Raw genomic sequence first — 21,332 nt, 5'->3', positions numbered from 1 at the left:
TCCACTCTCTTCATCCACTACCATAAACTGATGCAAAAACGTCGTGAAAAGTACATTTTCAATTTGAAGCAATGTATTTATAAATACAAATGTTTTTAATCCAAAGAATGTTTTATTGCTTCCTTTCTTGGCATAAATGCACTATGTGTGGTCTGTCAGGTCTTACAATTTTATAAGCAGGCATTCAAAATATAGGAGGGGAGTATTGATAGATAGTTATCATATTTGTACCATATTACTATGATCTTCAAGTGTTGGCTATTGAAATACTTATAAACAAATCCGTTAAGTGATATAAATATTAGATATAAAGGGAGTCCATATCTCCCATTATGATGTGAATTCCTCCAGTAGACATAATTACAGTTATGGCCACTGAAACCGATAAAAGTTCGTTTTCACAATAATGAAGAGGGGAATAACTTCTTGGAGCTGTTTTGAGTTTATTTCTTTTCGCATTACTATTGAGACACACCCACCATTAAGAAAACAGCGTTAACAATTAATTGTGACAATCGTGAAAATTGCAATAGTTGAGGACTTCCATAAAAACGGTTTACACCCACACTGAGCACAGCGACTACTAAGGGTAGGTAAGCAACCCCTAAACTGTCGCTTGAAGACACAACTCATTCATTTGACACACTTTAAAGCGATTAAGGTCACAATAAAGAGGGCGAGGTAATGGGGAAAGCACTCGGACCCGCATGCGACTTCCGTTTCCCCAGCCAAGTGTGTCATGTGGGTGGCGCTCGGAACGGAAGTTGCCAAAAATGTTCAGATTTGATTGAACATTGATTGACAATGACCAAGCAGGAAGCGGGCGGAGCAGAACTGAGCGGAGCAGCTGCCAATCGATTGAAATTCATCGACGAACATGCGTCTATTGTTTCGGTGAGGACAATGGCGATTTGTGTGCTTTTGTTGACGGCCTTGTAATCCTCTATAATGGGCTCTATTGTCAGACCAACTGATGCTTAACGTCTGGCGATATTGCTACTCGGTCGCTTCTTGGTTGATTGGTTGCTTAAATGGTGACGCGGTGTGACAAGTACTTGGACGATTGGCTTTCTAATTCCCGTGGCAATTAGATCGGCGCATTTCTTGTAAGCTCATTAATGTCATGGCTATATTAGGTGACATGTGACCGGGTGTGCGGTTCGGTGCAGATGTTAAGGAAACGGATATACTATCCAAACAATGTGAAGAGATTATTAATTGCAGGCGACTTTATGAGGTGCTTGGTATGGAAATAGTAGCCTAGAAGACCAGTATAACATGATATATCAAGCTCTTTCATTCACTGCAAATTTTCCGAAAACTGTTGCCCACTTTTAGGAGTTTTTGAAATAATATGGTTTCAATACATGAAATTGCCAAATCTATCTAGGGTGAGCAACGGGACCCCCCAGCGTACGTCCTTGACTAACCGGTTGTGGTATTGGAATTAGAGGAGTGCTCCCATTTGCCAGCGACATTTTGTAAAAATGAACTTCTTTTATAGCATCATGACTAACATTGTCGAGATGTTTAAAGGAAAACTAAAAGACAACAGCTTTAAACAGCAGAACAGTTTAAGATTAGTTTGAAATATTACGTCAAGACGACAGTAAACAATTAAATTTCGGTCAAATTTTCCTTAAAATTTCAAATGTTTAGTTTTCAACTAATATATGGCACATTCAACTGATTGAGTGGGCACCTTTCTATCCCAATAGGACTCCAACACCAGCATTGAAGCGAATATGATGGAAATAACTGAATGCCTTCGTTCAAATAAAAATATCAGAACATGTTTTGGAAACAAGTGGGGGTGAGTGGTCACGCTTAAACATTCATTTGTTTAGACAATGTCCCCCTCAGAAGCCAATGTTCAGACGGTGCTCCCGATGACATAGGAAACAGGTTGTCTGCAGGTGCGGAGAAAGTTGATGTAGCTAGGTTATTGGAGCATGATCCACACCAAACATTTGTGGGGCCAAATAACATAGAACACCACAATAACTATCCGAGCTCGCGCTGCCATGGGAGGGACATGGTTGGAAATAAAGGGGCTAGACCTTCTGTGCTGAAGAATAAATGGTACTCGAACATTCCTTATAATATAAATCGAAATTTAGAATCTTACGGTGTGCGAGATTCTACGCCAGAACATTTTTGGCGGAGTGGAGTCAGCCTTGTTGGTGGAAGATTTCTAAGTCGCTTACCGAATCGAATGTCTTTTTCCGAATGGCTAATGGCGAAGAAGTAAGTGAAAATTAATTTTTAAACTTGTAGTAAGATTGGAAACATTAATAGCAAACTTGCTGCTCAACGGGCGCATAAAGAAAGCATCGAGCTTGCACGCCGTGCTGAAGAAGACAAAATACGGAAGCAGTTATCCGAAAAATGCTACGCCGAATGGCTGGCCTGTAAGGAACAGCGAAAAAATCCAGCTTCAAGTGTATTTGCAAAAACGCAGAGAATTCTGACTACTTCTTGTGATTGCGAATATCGCCCAGCCCCATCGAGGGGCTCATTTGTCAAGAATGGTGAGGTGAAGGGTCATGTGAAGGAGTGGGAGCGAGTGAAGGCAGAAGAAGAAGATAGTCAGAAGGAAAAGCTGCACATAGTGGCGGTAACTGAGGCTCAAACAGAAGAGGGCGGCCAGCTATTAAGACCTTTTGCTAACCAGTTGAAAACGCCGAGCATTCCAAAGTCTGAATTGGTGCTAACCACCCGAGGCGTGAATATTCAAAACAACACAATTTTAAGGAATTTAATCAACCCCAGGCGATATGATGTAGGTGATAAAACACGTGACATAATGCATTCCTTAAAATGCGCCTACCAGAAGGCAGTACAGCCGCGCCAGATATTCCAACAATCCGCGGATCCCTTGGTGTCCCTACCGCTCTCAGTGGCGCAACGTTCGCTTCAGAGTCGGTTCATTGGCATACATAAGTGATCAGTGTATTTGATTATGCATGTATATACATATATGTCTGTATATACCTACATATACACACATATATAAATATACATACATACATATGCATATAAAGAAACAGCCAATATTGATAATCGGCCATTAATTAATATTACAACTATAAAGTAAAAAAACGATATAAAACTCTATCTGTGTAAGCCACAACATGAAGAAATTAATTAAAATGTAAGCGCAATACTCCCCACATACTATGAACGAGTACATATTAATATTTATTGACAAAAAGGAATACAGTATTGGCCGAAAAGGAACAGCACATCCCCAATTATCTAATTCTCAAGGATCGGATGCTATCCATAGTTTTAAAATATTTGCAAATAGGTTTTCAGCTGTCCTCATGATCTTCTTTCGTTTTTATGGCAGCCGAATTTATTAAAACTTTTTAACCCATGGCCGTAACGAGGAGCACATCCAAGTCCAAGATAACTCTAAAAAATTTAAAACTAATAATTACTATAATTAGCTTGGTTAATCTAGTACCAGTAGTACAAAATAACTGTCAGCTACTCGACCTATGATGCAGTGCCCATTAAAAATCAATCCTGTTCCGAGTTCTGTTCCTGCTGAAATGCTAGAAATTCAGATATCGCTTAGGGTTGTATGGTAGCTATAAAGCTGTGTCTAGTGTCTAGCTAGTATGTAGCAGACTAGCGCATTCTATCTCTCTCTCTCTCTCTCTCTCTCTCTCCCTCTCTCTCTCTCTCTCTATCTCTCTGGGAACATTTTCTTAAAGCTGTCATGCCACCCAGTATACTTCCTTTAGGTTGCTATGTATATAAAGAATATGCCAATTGGTTCCAGAGCCGGAATGAAAACACAATCACTAAGGAAGTTGGATTTCCTTTTGATCACTTCCCATTGAATCAATACCCAAGGTTATTATCGGTATCACTACTGCTATGTAAGTAAGAATCTAGTACTTTTTGCATTCTTCAGGAATTGCACCAAGATATTTTGATAGTATAGCTGCGTTTTCCACAGAGATTGGTGTTTATAGTTGAGTGGGCTGAACAGCTCGGACTTGTCTGGGTTTGCTCCAAGAGTGTTCTGCTAGGCCAACTTTGGGATGGTGTAAATAGTGGCCTTCAGATATTTGCTGATTCTGGGCAAGAATATAATCAAAACCTTGTTGAGGACCAGATTCCCTAGTAGTGTCGATATCACTTCACCTTGGGGAGTACTTCTAATTGTTTTTATTTTTATGGATCCTAAGTGAGTTAATAACTCGCCTGCTAAGCTTGTTACTTAGCCAGTAAGTGATTGTCGGATAAGGCTCGCTCAAGGTCGAGAAATGCTGCCGACGCGTACTCCTTCTTTTTTAGTGAGTTTTAAATACTTCCGACGGCTTTATGTTGATCAAACTTTTCGGAATTTATCCCTTAGCTTTCTACATGGAATCCACTTATAACCAATCCAATTTTTGGAAATCAAAGCATTCTCATTGTAAAGCCACTGACCAATGACCACTTGAACCTTTTTTGCATGTCACTGGAACGCAACTGTATTAATTTTTTAAAGAAATCATTGCAATTTCGAGCTTAGAGATAAAGACTATGTTTCACACACCACCACATTGGACTTCAGCCTATTACAAATGCAGTGCCCAGCACCAAGAGGCAATAGCTTAAAATGCCAGTGATAAGTAAATCCGGGGTATTCCGCACAAGGGCGTCTGCCAGTGCCCCCATTACTACATTCCAGACCCCATGGCCAAGCGTGGTTCAGCATTATTACTTAACCACTTGCGATCACATTTTTTCGACTTCAAAACGTGTACGCCTTTGGTTGTCTAACTGTGAAGTGGACCCGTCATCACTAGAATTGCTATAACATTCCTATACATAACATTAACATGATTAGTTACTACAAAAATAACTCGAAAAGTGCACCGACTCGAGTGCTGGTCGTTGGATCGATTCAACTATACTCGTATGTACCGACATTTATACGTACAGGTACATGTTTTGCAAATGAAAAACACTCGACTTTCCGTTGCCAACGCCAAATAAAAATAAAAAAACAATAGTCACCTTTTGCAAGCTGTAACAATCTAATCGTGGTCAGCAATTAAATCGCAACATTCTCGTGACGTCACACAGATAAATGGAGGAATGGCGCCAATTAGTGGCGATTTCGGGCGAGTTTATGAAAATGGCCTATATGCTAAACGCTTGGTAACAGAACTGTGTGTCATTATGATTGATATGGCGGGCCAGAAAGTGATGAGTAATTGTTAACAACGTCTGAAAGCGGCAAAGCCACTACTTATAGTTGGGGTGAACTGAATAGTTGTGAAATAATAGGCTGTGAGTTATTTGTTTTTTATTTCGAAAGGCGGAATCGTGAAGGGTTATTTATATACTTTGTCTGCTTGACCAGACGACATGATAACATATTATTATGCTTGCATATGCACTATCTTTAAAGATAATTTTCAATTCCAATATACTTGTATACGGCAAAATATTTAAAAACATACAAATACCACATAAGGTGCGCGAAATTAACTATGACACTACGTTTCATAGTATATATATTTTCAAAAAACAAATTAATGTTTAAACTTAATAATATTATCAATAGTTAAATAAAGCAATTAAAACTGAAGAAAATACAAGTATAATACAAAAATATGTTCAAACGAAATAATTAACTAGGACAAATTTATTGTTTATATGTTAAAACTAACATAGTTGTTCAACATCTTCGTTATTCGACCTGGCGTTGAATTCATCAAAATATAGGAGGAAGAGAGAAAGCGAGGAATTGCATTTTGTGGACAATACAGGGTGCGCCATCTTTTATGTCGGTATGTAAACACTGAATATCTTTGAAAATAAACAACCGATTTTCAAGTATGAGATATTTTTATTTAATTTGTACACTTTCTTGAACTGAGGTTTTCAACACTGGTCTACTCAAGTCAATAGTTCACTAATGACAAAGACATTCAATATCTACACACCGACATAAAAGATGGCGCACCATGTATAATGTGTGAAATCTTTGTCCTAGTTAATTATTTCCCGCACCTTTCAAATAGAATAATAATATATATTTAGTAAATTTTTTTTCTAATATACAAAATGTTAATACTTATTTATAATTGTTTAACTTGAAATAAAAAAATTATTTAACATAATATTGTTCTTAAGCATATTAATATAGTATTTAGTTTTTAACGCTAAATTAACCTTATATAAAATTCTGTCATTTATACATATGAATAACATTTTCTGCCGATGATTGTTATTTGTTTATTTTGACTTATTTATCATTGAAACCTTATATCTTGCATACATAATTATTTTTGTTAGTTTTCTAACAACATAATCGAGATATTGTGAATAATGCTGACTGGCATCGTCCTACTTCTTATAGAGCAAATATTTGAAAATCGGTTTCGCTGTTCGCATGGAAGTGCTTCAGTTTGCTGAACTTTATTTCTGTTTGTATAGTTGAATACATAATAACAATAACTGCTAGTTATAGTAATTTCTCATTACGATATCTCCTAAATGCCTACTGGTAGGTCCCAACTCTACTCTACCATGATATATTTCTTTAGTTTAGCAGTAGTGATGCTCCATGGCTGCATTAGTAACACGTGTCTAGCTTTGTAACTAACAGTATATTAGATTTGTGTGTAACAGGCAGAAGGAGGAGTGGCAGTCCTTACAAAGTATATAAATTGTTGATCAGCATAACAAGATGAGTCGCTTTAGTCATGTATGTCTATCTGTCCCTCTGTATAAACACGTATATCTTCGAGACTATAAGAGCCTGTTTTAAGACTATATAATGCTCTTATACTATTTGAACCTCTAAAATTTGAAATGTTCCTCTTTTACCCCACTTTCAAATCCTTAGCCACCCAGAGTTTATTTTATTTTTTTGTTCACTTTCGGGCTTTCTGTTTTCTGTACGAACGAAGGTCCGTGGACAGGAAGCAGAAACTACGATTAAGAAAGCATTTCTAGGACTTTTAGGGTTTTATGGGTTTATGTATTTAATACATTTGAGCATTAAACAAGTAAGGATCAGTATAAATCTACACAATGCTATTCAAAAGTCATCTCACTACGTACTACGCGTAGAAATCAATCAATTTTTAGGCATAAGCCATAATATCAGCGACGCCAATTGCCACTAATAACCAGTTGGCAAAACTCGGAAAGCGCATCCAACTAATCGTTCGCGTGGGTGGCCCAACTTTTTAATTGCCAGCGACCTACCACGAAACTTGAAGCCAAACAAACACACATGCCAAAAACAAACATAAAAAGTGCAGCTTATTGTCCCGTTAATGGCCACACGCGAACGATCTGGCAGCCCCGGCCTAGCTTGGGTCGACTCTGGGGACTGTGGTGGAGTCCACAGACAGCAGCTGTTGACAGCCACTGCCCAGAGGGTTTTATGGTGTCTCTGTGTGTGTGTGTGTGTGTTGGCCTTTGACTCTGCGCTATCGACATTGTTTAATAAATTGAACAATTTAATTTGCAGTTTGGCTTTTTGACCAACAAAGTTTTTTCGTATTTGCTTTATCTTCGAATTGGATATGTTTACTGTCTGTTTGATCTGAGCGTGATCTCGCATGGAAAACTGTTTGGAAAACCTTGTGGCATGTTTCTTGTGGTTTTTGGTTGTTTGTCATGGTTTGGATACGGGGTCGTTGGCATTGCTCAGCCGAACGTGTGATGATGACCAATGGATTTAGAAATGAAATTGACTCACAATTTAATTGATAAGTGTGAGGGTGCCAATCAACGACTTATTGCGATTAAATGCCTAGCTGATCATAAAAAATGCGAACGTTCAGCCTTATGTAAACTGACTTTTGGCCAGCTAGAGGGAATCAATAAAACTTGACGCAAATCAGTGGCATCGACAGCACGTGCTCCACACCTATATAATACGGATCACTTACCACTTGATCATTGCTCCGATCGAATGATGCAAGCAATTATGAAATTTTGACTGCTCGCTAACTGAACAAGAGAGAACGCCACAGTCGAGCAAGCCCGACAGTGTAATACCCTGTACCCAGACCTACTTCCTTGTGATCGTGATACTGAAGTGAAATTGTCTTGGTAATAACTTCTTCAAATTTGTGTCTAGAATATGTGTGCCAAGTTTGGCTTATGTAGATATCGAAATGTGGACAGTATTGACGAAATTCGGTACCGGAAGAGGGAGGAAAATTAAAAAAATCTAGTACTTTCTCGGGCTTAGGAGAATCTGGATACCAACTTTGGTTATTTTATGCTTTATAGTTTTGGAAATCGTTGCGTTCATCCAGACAGACGGACGGACGAACAGACAGACGAAGAGACGGACAGACGGACGGACATGTCTAGATCGATTTCTCTCGTCATGCTGATTCAGAATGTATATACTTTATGGGGAGAAAGGACGAGTTTATTTTATTTTTTGGAATTTTCCCCCCTTCTCCCGCTACAGAATTTCGTCAAGACCGTCCACATTTCAAAAGCTACATTAAACCAAACTTTACACACATAATTTATACATAATAGTATACTTTTGATTTAAATTTAAATTTGTTTTAAATTAAATCGGTTAATGCTAAGTAAAGTTATTAGCGAATCAAATTCTCTACTGTAAAACCCCCCCAAACTGCAGCATCAAGTCCGCTCTTCCTCTTTTTGTTGCTGCTATGGGCGCATATAACTCTGTGACTGAAGTTTACCCGGGTACAGGGTATTACACTGGCGGGCTTGCTCGACTGTAGCGTTCTCTCTTGTTAATACTTTGTTTGGTTATCATAAACTGTAGTTTTTCAATCAGTCCATAGGGTGTTACTTTGAGAAAGATATTCACAACTGTATAATCTTTTGATTCTCATAAATATTAATATGAATTAAATATTAAATACATGTGACCAATTTTTCGGTATATTTTACATTTAAAAGTTTCATACTTTCATAAATTATTTGGGCGTCTTTAAGTCTACAGAAAGTTGCAATATCTCCCACCTGTCAATTTATAGCTCTAGCTTGAGTAGTCATGATACGCAAGTACTCAGACCCCAGGTTAAGCCTTCTATATTCCTATTTATAGCTACAGCTCAATAATTATATAAAATTTATGGCCCAGTCATAGTTTATTTGAAATGACAAAGATTTGACGCAAAAAAATCAAAATAAATCGCCAAGATAGCTCCAGTTAAGTTTTAATTTATTATAAATAAATTGAATTCCTAAAAAAACTCTGCACTTGACACTAATATTTTTGCTATCGCTCACGTCGCTCGATATTGCTTGATCCAAGCGCTAAAGCAAAACAAAAACATTTATTATTGATTTTTCCGAAGCCCAAATACCCTTTTCGGTTGATATAGGTATTCTTTCCCCATTAGCAATATCGAGGTTTTCCATTATTTAAAGAATATATAATAAAATTATGGCGCCAGATATTTCCAAAGCCGAAAACAAATTAACTTAACCAATCCAATTGTGACCAAAAATAGTGGAAATACAATTCTCCCAAAGAAAGTAAGCCATTTTATTAAAATGAATAGTAAGTATGTACTTTCAAATTGGACATCTAATAAATGATTGGATTACAAAATTAAACTTCAGAGGAACATAAAATATTTTGAAATAATCTTAAAAGAAAACTCTAAAATAACATATAAGCAAAATCCACCTGGCCAACCTAAAGTTCTTTCAGTTAGTTAAATCAATAAAAGATCCGGTTCCAAAAAGCGATTATATATAGTGAGGAAAGTCTCTAACACTCTATTTATAGTTGTAAGCGCATAATGCCCACCTTGGAAGGGTACAACATCAACGTCTTTGGCTGAACTTTGATTTTGGGCCATATATTATGCCAACAGACAGTTACTTATCGTCGCCAACAATTTTCGAGTGCATGTAAGAAGTAGGACCAGGGGAGTGCGGCTTGTTTTGAGCTATGGCTATTTTAATTGCCGATATTTTTATAATGAGTGTTAACTGGAAATTAGAATGGCATTCAGAAAACATGGCATTATGAAAAGTGAGTTAATGTGAAATTAATTATGGCATTGAATACGATACCCGGCATCGATATGCAATGGATATGACAGGATTTTGTGGTTTCCTTTTTTCGTGCAGGCATTAGCGATGAAAAAGGCTGTCAGACATTATGCAAAATCCAAAACCACAGATCCAACAAAGGACTCTCGTTGCCTTTTTTTAAAAAAACAAAAACCGGAGCTTACATTTTCGGAACCACCTCGGCGTGTGCCTGTCTGCGATTCGTGTTTGACAAGTAATAAAGGTGATTAAAGCAAATCTAAACACTTGTTCTCTCAGCGAGCTCCCCTTTTATCAATTATACTGAGCTACACACTCTTGGGTTGGGTTTCGCTAATGGCATTGAAGTGCTTTGCTGGCATTTTCCCCCTTTCTTGGATAGCCCTCCATTTGGTAATCAAATATTGTGCGTTCATAGAATGCCAACAAAAACTCAGAAGCAATCAGTAGGACGGAAACATAAGCGTGTAATGGATTCGAGTACGTTTGGGACTGTACTCACGTGATGGTCAACATCGAAAATGCGAATTGCTAATGGCTGGAGCCCCACAAATTGCTTACATATGCATTTTCAAAAATGATTAACAAATTTGATGTCGAACAACAGCGACTGAGACCATAGACAGTAGATACATACATGCATACATATATACATACAAGTAAGTTTGTATTTTTGACAAAAAGCTACTAATGAAACTGGAGTTTTGACAGCCATAACACTACATACTAGTAGCTGAATTGAGCGAAACTGATCATGAAAATTAAACTTCTAAGCTGAATGAATTTTCTTTCTAAATTTTTATTATACTTTGTTATCCCTGTACATTACAGGAATTATTATGCTGAATTAAATTTGGCATTAAACTGCAGATTTCCGTAATTTCTGAGCACTACTTTATGAGACACTGGAACATTGTGGTATTCCTGCTAGCTTGAAAGTGAATGAATATTTTTAGGGAATAAGGTTATCCTGCTTGCAAGATATTCTTGCGTGTACTGTTTCTTTACACTGTTAGCAAGCCGTAATGAAATTCCTTAAAGTAATCTTCGTAGTGGGAAATGTAGAAGAAATGTACTTTGTATTGTTACATAAACGAGGACCGCCCATCGTGAATCCTCACATTAAGGTGCATCCTTTTCATAATGACCGTCCATTCCGCAAACACACCCCCAAGTTGCATGTCAAAAGCCGTGATGGAGCCCGGTAATGACCCACTCTCGAATATTCGGCCCCTTGGTGCAGTTCTGGCGGTTGGGTTTCTGATTGTTGTGGCTAGTTGTTTGCCAAATGTTGCGTGCATTGCTGGGCAGTTTTTGTTTGGCATTCTCGAACTGTCGAGCCGCTGCAGAGAACAGTTTGAAATTAGAGAAAAATGTCTGGCATTTGTAATGAAAAACCGCGTCCCACAAAACATTTTTGGCTACACGCACAGCCCACTCCCGCTGCAAATGGCGCCGTCAGATGCGTTCATTGAACCCGTGGCCGGAGCTGTGCAATAAAATCAACAAAAATGTAAAAGGAGAATAAATAGAAAAGCTGGCGACGGCAACGACGACAATTTACTCGTAAGACAAACATCGTGTGGATTTATGGGGTCGCTTGGTCGACGCTGACTTCGACGCCGACGCCGTCGCCGAGGCAGAAGCCACTGGCGCAAACGTCGCTGTCATCGTCTCACTTAAACGGAAGCGGAAAGACGCAAAACTTACAACTGACACACAAACGAAAGAACAGCTAGACGAGCAACCGCAAAGGGCGCTGCGCTAAAAGGAAGCTGTCATGGTGCTGGCAACCCTTTCTTCATCCAAAGCGCTGTGCCACAAACCCAAACATATTTTTTTTACATTTCGGATTGCCAAACGGAAGCGAATTATGTTGCCTTTAGCAAAAGGTTCAAGACGACGCTCTGGCCTGCTGTGGGGTGAAATTGATACGGAACAACAATACTTAGCCATTGCCAGTAAGCTGTGTGCAAACTACAAGTATATAGTATTTGATGGACGGGTGTACTCGTATGGTGTGTGCTAAATCGTAAGACTGATTTTTAATGACATGCTGCGCTCTTTAAACATGTTATTGCTTTTGTTCCATTTTCTGTCCCTCAATGGGAGCTCTGACAAAATGAAATCAAAAAATAATAAATAATATTTTATAAGCTTGTCGTACTATTTGGTGAATTTTTAATATATGTTTCTGTCAACTGATTTTAAGCAATTGCTTCGAGTCTGTTTCTTAACACAGTTGCATGACGTTTTGCAAAATTTTGTTGGCAATCAATCATACTATACATAAATATAACTGAAAGCAAAACACACGAAATTGAGAAAAGCGAACATTAGAAAGTGCAATATCGAGATCAGGGATCTATACTTAGTATACCTTTTGACTGATACTGCATCATTGAGCCTCACATTATGCCCCGCAGATCCAAATTGAATCGATTTTAAAATAATTAACTCAATTTAACAGGAACCTCAAATAATAATTATATTATTTTTTTTAACGAAAAAATCATTCACTTACATTGAGAAACCGAGGAAATTACTAATATCGTTTTTTTAAGATTATGTATTTTCAGCATGCTTTAAAAATTTAAATTTTGTTATTCATTCCCTCAAAATATAACGAATAACTTTGAGTTTTACTTTATAACTTATAGTAACTAATAATCATTATTTTTGAGCAAAAAAAAATAAAACTCAAAAAATAATCGTTATATAGTAAAACTCAGCTGCAATTTTGCTTGAAAATATTTTTTAATAATGTTTTTTTTAGCCCAAAACTTTACTATAGGGTTTACGGGCTTTCCCTAGTCCCTATGAAAAAGGCAGGGACAGTTACAACTTGATGTTAATTTTTGATAAGCCAAATTAAACTTAATGAATAATCATTATTTAATGAGTTTTTGTTTGTCCTCAAAAAAATTGGTTTTTAAGATAAGTTGTTAAGCAAAACTCAAAATTAATCATATTGTGAGCGAATGAATAAAATTAAGAAATAATCATTATTTTGTAATTTTTTTAATAACACCTATGTATAATGATTACAGTCCCTGTAGTTTAATAAACGGCCAGAGGATATTTTGGAAACTTGAAAGTTATATTGAAATGGAAGCAAAAATGTTTCATTTGACAAATTAAAATTCATCAACATAACCTTATAAAGTAACATAACCTGATAAATTATTTAAGGCGTTTACAGATAAGACAGCCTTTCAAGGTCAAGTAGGCATCACAACATCCTTCGAAGTCAGTTTAGGTACACTTTTGGTACACATATTGGGGAATCATAAATAAAGTAAATTAATTGTCAAGTTTATTTAACCAATTTAATGATTGTACACGATGGACAGTTTTAAATAAAACACTCTGCTAATACAAAAAAAAAAAAAAATATTTGGCGAATTCCAACCTTAATCATGCATTGTCCGATAAAAAAAGATATCAATGTCTCTGTTTAGCAAATCATACTGACGTTGTATCTCTTGCTAGCTGCTATCGCAGAAGTTAATTTAAACAGCTCCAAAAAGTCGAGCAGCTGCAGACAAACCCAGAGTGGGTCATAAATATTCGCAACGACTGTGTTAGAGCTCGAAGCTGTCAATACAGGCATTGAGATTGACGGGCGCACTTGCTTTTGGTCTGATTTTGATAGGACTGGGACTTGGACTGGGAGTGGAACTGGGACTGATTCTCTGCTTGAGGCGAAAAAAGTGAGAGTGCGAGATTTAGTTGTCAGTTGCGTGATTGGTCTAAAAATACCTTCGTCTACAAATGTACTTAGATATCTAAATATACATATCAACATGTCTGTCAATGTCAACGTCAATGTGCACGTTTCGGAGGCACTGCGAAGCCCTTGAAAACACTATAAAGAAGCGTGCTTGTCTGTTGGCCATTGTTGGGGTAGACAATCGAGGCGGACAATGGCAAGTCAACTGCTCACCAGGTCAGGATGCAGATGCAACGACTGAGCCATCAGCCTACGCACAGTTATCTGTTGTTGCCACACAATCAGCTCATTACTGCCACAACAGCTTTTGCTGCAACGCCAATTGCAACAAAGCAGCTTGCGAGTTGCTGCAAAACAGTTGCCACCGTTGCCTCCACTGGGTGCTGACACTTAGGTGTGTCTGTCGGTCGACTTGGGCAACGCCTGTGCACAATTTTCTGCGCTTCATTGCGCGTGAAAATTATGCTGTTTGGTGTTTTGGGGGAAAATCTCATTTAGTTGGCTGAAAAAGGATGCCAATACTCAGGCCCATGCCCATAAATATGGGTTAGTTGCAAGTGGTTTTCATGACGCGGCATTTGCGAAAATTGAAAAGCGCGCTGGACACACGGCCAGAAGGCAACAGCAACAACAAAAGTGGCAGAAACTGCAACAACAGTTGCAACACGCTATGTGATTTTAATTAAGCGCAGTTTTTTTTATAGACATTCCTCAGTCGAGTGCTGTAAATTCTCGATCTACCTAGAAGAGAATCGAGAGCTGATCGCGTAAAACGCACGGCGGGGTCATCATAAAGTAAGAAAGTGAATTTTATGCCACGCATTAAACAAAGTTGTGAAACGTTTTGTATTCAAGTTTAAGCACTCGACGACCGTTTTGATAACTTCATTGCAGCATGGGCCGATCGATCGCAACTTTGTTGTGGATAGCGGGTAGCTGCCTCTCTTATCGTTGCAGCAACACGAACTCCGGGTGTGCTGATAAATGTTTGACACAGTGTGTGGCTTATTTGACTTACTGGCTGTCTGTCTACCTCGCCCTCCTTCCGTCTCCTTCCCGCCCTCGCCATCTCCCTCTGCCATCCCTCTATGTCTGCGTCTGCCATAACACACTCAGCGTGTCATTCACCCGGCCTATCCGCTGCCTGGCCTGCAATTGAGTATCGGGTTAAGACTTTTTATGGCCTGACGTGCCGTTTAAGCTCTGCTTGCACACACACACACGCACACACACATATATATATATATATATATACACATGCACACACACACACACACACACATACAGGTCTACATTTTTTGTTTGAACAAGCAGTATAAAATATGAAATAGGTGTAATGAAATAAAGTAAGTAAACAAGCGCGCAATTGCTCATCGGAGTAGGAGGAGGGGGGAACAGCATTAGTGTAACACTGGCATGTGGTAATCGGCAGTCCATTTGATGATTAATTCGTGCTCTAGGTAGTCAATTGCCTCTTATGTGATGGAACTATTAAGTTAATCAAATGCTTTATTTAGAGCAAAGCCAATTGAATTCTGTAAGGTATGTTTTAGGGTCGTTTTATGCAGAAGTGTGTTTTTCCAATTCAAGTTTATTCAATTAAAGTTTATTCAATTTGGTATAATATCTTTAATTGCATGCAAGCCTTATTTGATTAATTCGAACGCAAATAATTTGCATGTCTGACCGCAGCAAGCCTCTCTGGGACACGCTAGTTGAATTTTGCATTGCACTTCCAATGTGATGGATAAGTTTGTTGATTAGTGTGGGTAAGTTGGTGAGTAAAATGAATTATTTAGGCTGATATTCTTAGCAAAAAAGAATATAGTGTGAAAATTATATTAATTCAAAATACTTTTACTCTTTTAATCGCAAAAGTCTTGGATGAATCTACTTGTATATCCTAATTAAAAGAATAACTGTTTACTGACATTTTTTCTACAAGTCGTTTTCTCAATAATTCACTAATATTGAAATTATTAATCATTACCGAAATGAAATACTTTTCGAAAATGAATTGAAGAATTGATTTGCGAGCAGCATGCACTTCGTGCCACCATTATTTTGGCAAATCGAACAACAGCCACTCTCGAGTTTGCCACTCGATAGTCCCACATGATTTATTTACTTATTCAACATCGAAATGCACTCACTGCGAAGTTCAGCCTGGACCCGAGTCGTGCTCCACAATGAGGCAACTTTTAAGTGCCACTTGAGTCGCAGTCGCTGTTTTTTTTCGGATTTTGTTTGCTCCCCCCTTTCTGCACAACTATCCCCAAGTGCACCATTTCTCGGGCTGGTGCTGTTGTGTAGAGCTTATTAACAAAATTGTATTTCATTTCTGTCCGTTTGTTTTTATTTACTTCGTTTTATCGAGTTTAATGGATTTTTAATGAGACTTAAGCGCAGCTTTTGACGGCCCCTTAAAATTCAGGTTCGTTATGGCTTAATCCTGTTTGTTTAAATTGTCGCGATAAGTGACTCACAATCCTTCCACTGGCTTAACGGTGCATAAGTGCCCTTCTACTCAGAGTCACTCAAAACTATAGGCAATAATAATAATAATAAGATGGGCTAGGAATTATTTCGCTCCTCCATCAGTTCATCGTAGTACGAGCTGACTACAAACATGCAGTAGTAAAGTATAACTGTGTATAGAATTAAATTAAAATCGTAATGTTACATTTATTTGTCGGCTTACTAATCCTTAAAATGGCGATGGAACTGAGAAGCGCCGTTACTATGGTGCCGATGCCCACGAAAAAGTTTACCAACAGCCATGGTCCCATATAGCCGGGTCTTTGCTTAATAAGTAAAGGTAGCCGGCTTGAAATATTTGCATAGGATTTGTGACATAACTTATCTCTTACCTTCACGGCTCCATACACCAATAGCAAATCGCCGCAGGACATCAGGAAGAGCGTGGCCGAGAACATGGAGACCCACAATCGTACATCCAATTTATCAAAGAACTCATGTATGGACATTGGATACTCGTTTCGTATAGCCATAATAAGGCCTATACTACCCAATATTGTGTCACAAGAACCAAACATAATCCCAGTGATGATGACCCCGATGCGCAATGGAATGCAACAGCAACATTTCATCAAACGCATCGTGAAGCCGGTGAATAGAAGTGGATTAAAAGTGTAGATGTCGTGAATGATTTGTAAACATAAAGAAAATTGAACATTTTTGACATGGTTTGCTCCGATTTATATAAAGTTCATATATCTATAATACTCGTATATATTCATGATCAGCATTATTAACCAAGCCGGTTTAGCCATGTCTGACCGTATGAACACCGAGATCTGATAGACTATAAAACGTAGAGGCACCAAATTTTGCACCCAGGTGCCTTATATACATATATATACAGACAAAGTTTGTTAATTTTTTTCTGATACATCCCCCACTCCCCCTCTATTAGTTATTCGTATTGTTAAGAATTAAGTTATATCCTAGCCTGAATATCAAGCTCTGCCAGTAGCAGTTGTTGTGCTAATGAAACTGTACATAAGCATATATTTTTTATTTAATTTAAATTATATAAATGAAAACAAAAAATTAATTCAATAAAAATTCGATAAAGTTTATTAGAGTTGGGTTTGCTCCACTCAAACATTCCTTTCTTGTTATTCTTTCGGTTATTCTTTTTCGAATCGACTTCATCAATACATATGTGATTCAGTATATATAGACATACATACTATTTTACATAATTATTTCAAAATATATTATATTATTATTAAAGGTATTGCGTCTATAGTAGTACTACTATGTACTTGACAATAATTTGAGCACCACTTTACTACTTCTGACATTATCTTTGTGCTACTATATAAGCGTTCGCAGGTGGTGACGAAAGGGAGACTTAATTCCGAGAATTCTAATTTTGCCAAAGTAATCCAAAGGAAAATAGAATCGAAGTGTCATAGAGGCTTTAGCTAGGCCCACAAAAATAAATCGGTTGAAAATAAATTAATGGAATTTTATCAGCGAGCAATCGAGGGCATAACAGCAGAGCTATAAGAGTAGGCCCTGTTCGAACCATGCCCAGTCTCGAGTGGCAGCTTGGGGCCAATATGTACTCGTACATATATTGTTGGCTAAAACGCAAAAAGGTTTGTACATTCTTCGAGTTGCTTGCACAGAAGCAGGCGACCGATAGCCGTCGCTCAAGTGCAGACGAATCATGGCTAAAATATTTGCCTGGTGTATTCTATTTGTATTTGTATTTGTGTATCCGACTACGGAAACAACAACAGCAATAACAAGAAGAGCTGATAGGGCCCAATTTGGAGTTTGGCCGATAGTCGAAAGCCTTGCATAAGAGCGGCGCACTTCTGGGAATTTGTGCAGGCCAGCAGTTCTAATTGAACTTATGCAAGGTCTTTGGCATTCCATCATGCTGATAAGCACATTTGGCAATGTCAAATACGCGTGTGCCAGTATCTCTAAGTATCTTGGCTCGTTACAGCCGCAAGAACTACTTCATTTATCGACAACGGAATTTTAATTGAGTTAACTTGTCGTCGCAACCTTTGGAGACACAGTTGTTTGTTGAGACGTGTACTACTCGCACTATATCGTGGAACTTTGCCCCGAGTTCCACCTAGGAAACGGGCGCCGAGATACCGTTGCCCGTTCTGTCTTAGGCAGCTTACTTTCTCTGTCTCTCTCTTTGTCTCTCTGTCTCTTTATCTCTCTCTCTCTCTCTGTCTCTGGTCATGCATCTTCGTCAGGCTTTGGACTAAGCTGTAGCCCTGCCAAGTTGACACGCTTATGACATCTTAAGCATTGCAGCTTAGCAAGTCGCGCGCAACTGTACCAGAGCCAAGTGCTGTTCTGGCCCATTACTGACCTAAGCCACAGAGCGTCTCTGTCTCTGTTTCTGTCTCGGACTCTGATAAGGCGTGATTACTCGCTTAAAATTTACATAGTAGTTCGGGAACACGAAAATAGCCACCCACTCCAAAGAGGCCGTCAACTTATCGTGTCAGAAATTTCAGTTCAATTTGTGGAATAGTTAAGGCAGACGAATGGGAATTTAATGCTCCAGGAATAGCAAATGCCAGGCACTGGTCACTGCTACATAATACCAGAGAGACCTGGTCAGTGGCAACGTCCATTGCAAGGGCACGTACAATGCGATCACCTGCTAGAGAATCTACCATTTAATAAAGCTGTTCAACGGTGGCTCTGACTCTGAAGCTTTCGCACACAAAATCGGTAATTTTTCGACAACACTATGACAGGAAATTGAAAATTTCAATTACATTTACCTAAACGAGGCAATTAAACTGATACCTATGGGGTAAAGCCCAACTGTGGGGAACGGGCATGTGACGTTGTTTGGCGTGTGGCACAATTCGAACTTGTTTTTGCCGCCATGTGTTTTTATCGCTTATTTGTTAATCCAACATAAAACAAATTATATGACAAGCGTACTAATTGATTTCATTTTGTTGCACACCAAGGGTATTTCTCCAAAAACGTATTCGATTTCCTAATGCAATTGCCAAGCATTTAATACAATTGGCGACAGCCACGGAAGAATTACAAAATTGGTCTACATAATTCAGACATCTTCTTCTTCTTTTTTGAGACTTCTTCAATTGGATGGGCCTAATCATAAAGCCATCACAAATACTCAAACCTAGCTTCATAGTCTATAATCTTCATAGTGGCTATAAGTTGTCAATCCTTCTGTGCCAACATTTTAAATATAACCTAATTATGTTTTTACACGATTTTGATTTAACATGATCAATGTCTTATTTTACAAGGTTTTTTTACACGACTTTTTCTGGAACCAATATACCGTGTAAAAACAGAATTAGGTGTATTCAATAAATTCCATATTTTTAAAATTACACAAGCTCTTTACACAAAGACTGTATTAATTCGTTTATACCTGTTACAGCTCTTAGATATGACCTGACCTGGCTGGTCTAGACAGTTATCTACGAACAAGATTGTTTCAGCACGAAAGCGTTAAGTTATCAGGCACAGACATATAAATAAAATATATTATTTTTAACTGTTTTTAATTTTTATTGAAATGTTAACGCAAAATTTCGTTGCAAAAAAAAAGTAACCAAAAAAATTCTGTTCCTGAAAAGGATGCTGTTAATTCCAAATCATCCTCGAAATCCGAATCATGTTTTTGAAAAATGTAAGCCCTCCCAGCATGTGCAATGGGACGAGGCTGCTTATTAAGGAATTGAAGGACAATTAAATTGTAGGGACCATTACCACCGGCCCAGCAGCTGGCCAACTGGATCATATACCGAGGATACCCATGATCCCAACTGATCTGCCAATACCATTTAAACGGCTTAAATTTCCGGTAAAAGCATCGTTTGCGTTAATGGTTAAGGCACATCTCAAGGTCAAACCTTCGAATTATTAGAGATCGACCGACGAGAGGAGTGTTTTATTCACGGCCAACTGAATGTTTGCCTATCGCGGGTCGGAGCTCCTGAAAATCCATTTATTTTTCTGCCCCAAAATAAAACAACATCAACTATCGTTTACAGAGAAGCTCTGGCTCTATAAAGAATAACGAAAATCTCTAAGAAAGAACAACAAATCATTAAAATAATAATATCCAAACTAAAAGCAAAAAGAAAGGTGTATGTGTGTAAATTTGTTATAAAATATATGATTTAAAAAATGTTTCTTAAATAAGTAAAGAGAGCAAAAAGAGATAAACTTGGTACGTATTTTGAGAAGACATTTAGAAACATACAAGTAGTTTTAAAACAGTTGTATCCAAAATGTTAATTTGAAAATTGGACTTCACATACTGAATAAATTTGCTTTCAACACCAGTTGCCTACGTGTACTTAGTATAGTATTTGTCGCTACACAACAGGCCTGCATGAGCAACTTTTAGCTTGAATAGATAGCATTATCAAGGAGCTGAATTGCTTAATAAAATAACATTTATCGGCAGAACGAAACAGCGTTTGGGTATTCCCTTATGCTGTATTACTTAATGTTAATTGCTAATGCGAAAGCTTCTTATAAGCTCGTTTGAATCAACTTAAGTAAGAGTGTAATTCAAAATGGAACCGTTCCCGATAATATAAATTACTGCTGCTGGTCATGTATTCTGATAAATTAGCATATTCACATACTCTCACATAAAGGGGTGCTTTAGTTATGTGTATTCATTCAAATTGAAAATTTCAATTTCATCGAACAAGTATTCGTAATGTCTTGAAATATTGCAAATGAGTTTTTCCATCAAATAGTATACACAAATTATAAATATCATATTCTTGAACTATCCGCTATTCATATATCTGAGGTCTAATCAATATACTTATTTATGTATTGGGCAGACATTTTATTATATAGATTTTTTAGGTATAGATTTTTAGATTTTAATCATATAAAATATATGGCCCATGGTTCCTAGGTATACTTGTATAAGTGTATATGAAGTAAAATAATTGAAAACTTGTTGTTACTGATTGTTAAGCTAAGATACCGACAATTGCATTTGACGGTATGCTTGCTTCCAGAAAGTACAGAGCTCCAAAAATTCTCTAGACTA

At 37.7% G+C, this 21,332-nt stretch overlaps 3 protein-coding genes across 5 annotated transcripts in view; 1 reads left to right on the top strand and 2 right to left on the bottom strand.

Moving 5' to 3' along the window:
- The window catches only part of LOC115624572 (serine-rich adhesin for platelets), a 90,378-nt gene that overhangs the window by 41,056 nt on the left and 27,990 nt on the right, over positions 1-21,332 (bottom strand). The window lies entirely within an intron of this gene.
- On the top strand, positions 1,622-3,177 carry LOC115624573. Of its 2 annotated transcripts, none has more exons than XM_030519304.1 (3): positions 1,622-1,807; positions 1,864-2,247; positions 2,299-3,177. In XM_030519304.1, exons 1-3 carry the CDS (start codon positions 1,746-1,748, stop codon positions 2,945-2,947), a joined length of 1,095 nt encoding a protein of 364 aa, XP_030375164.1. In that variant the 5' UTR covers positions 1,622-1,745; the 3' UTR covers positions 2,948-3,177. The 2 variants fall into 2 exon arrangements, with proteins under 2 accessions (XP_030375164.1, XP_030375163.1); XM_030519303.1 differs by having other exon boundaries at positions 1,622-1,813.
- On the bottom strand, positions 16,093-16,942 carry LOC115624574. The gene is made up of 3 exons (XM_030519305.1): positions 16,630-16,942; positions 16,461-16,563; positions 16,093-16,407 (listed from the first exon to the last, which is right to left on the bottom strand). Exons 1-3 carry the CDS (start codon positions 16,876-16,878, stop codon positions 16,334-16,336), a joined length of 426 nt encoding a protein of 141 aa, XP_030375165.1. The 5' UTR covers positions 16,879-16,942; the 3' UTR covers positions 16,093-16,333.

This window comes from Scaptodrosophila lebanonensis, unplaced genomic scaffold (assembly GCF_003285725.1).
Source record: "Scaptodrosophila lebanonensis strain 11010-0011.00,11010-0021.00 unplaced genomic scaffold, SlebRS2 tig00000061-arrow-pilon, whole genome shotgun sequence".
In the NCBI taxonomy this organism is placed as follows: Eukaryota; Metazoa; Arthropoda; class Insecta; order Diptera; family Drosophilidae; genus Scaptodrosophila; species Scaptodrosophila lebanonensis.
The sequence above is the reverse complement of the archived record's forward strand: the minus strand, read 5'-3'. Positions and strand labels throughout refer to the sequence as shown.

What these genes read in the sequence shown, in the direction of transcription:
- LOC115624573 (XM_030519303.1), top strand. Translation starts at nt 1,746, where the DNA reads ATGATGGAAATAACTGAATGCCTTCGTTCAAATAAAAATATCAGAACA. An exon ending in TGTTTTGGAAACAAGTGGGG is followed by an intron (nt 1,814 to 1,863) that starts GTGAGTGGTCAC and finishes TGTCCCCCTCAG; the next exon opens with AAGCCAATGTTCAGACGGTG. An exon ending in GAATGGCTAATGGCGAAGAA is followed by an intron (nt 2,248 to 2,298) that starts GTAAGTGAAAAT and finishes AAACATTAATAG; the next exon opens with CAAACTTGCTGCTCAACGGG.
- LOC115624574 (XM_030519305.1), bottom strand. Translation starts at nt 16,878, where the DNA reads ATGCGTTTGATGAAATGTTGCTGTTGCATTCCATTGCGCATCGGGGTC. An exon ending in TGGTGTATGGAGCCGTGAAG is followed by an intron (nt 16,564 to 16,629) that starts GTAAGAGATAAG and finishes TTACTTATTAAG; the next exon opens with CAAAGACCCGGCTATATGGG. An exon ending in CATCGCCATTTTAAGGATTA is followed by an intron (nt 16,408 to 16,460) that starts GTAAGCCGACAA and finishes TTCTATACACAG; the next exon opens with TTATACTTTACTACTGCATG.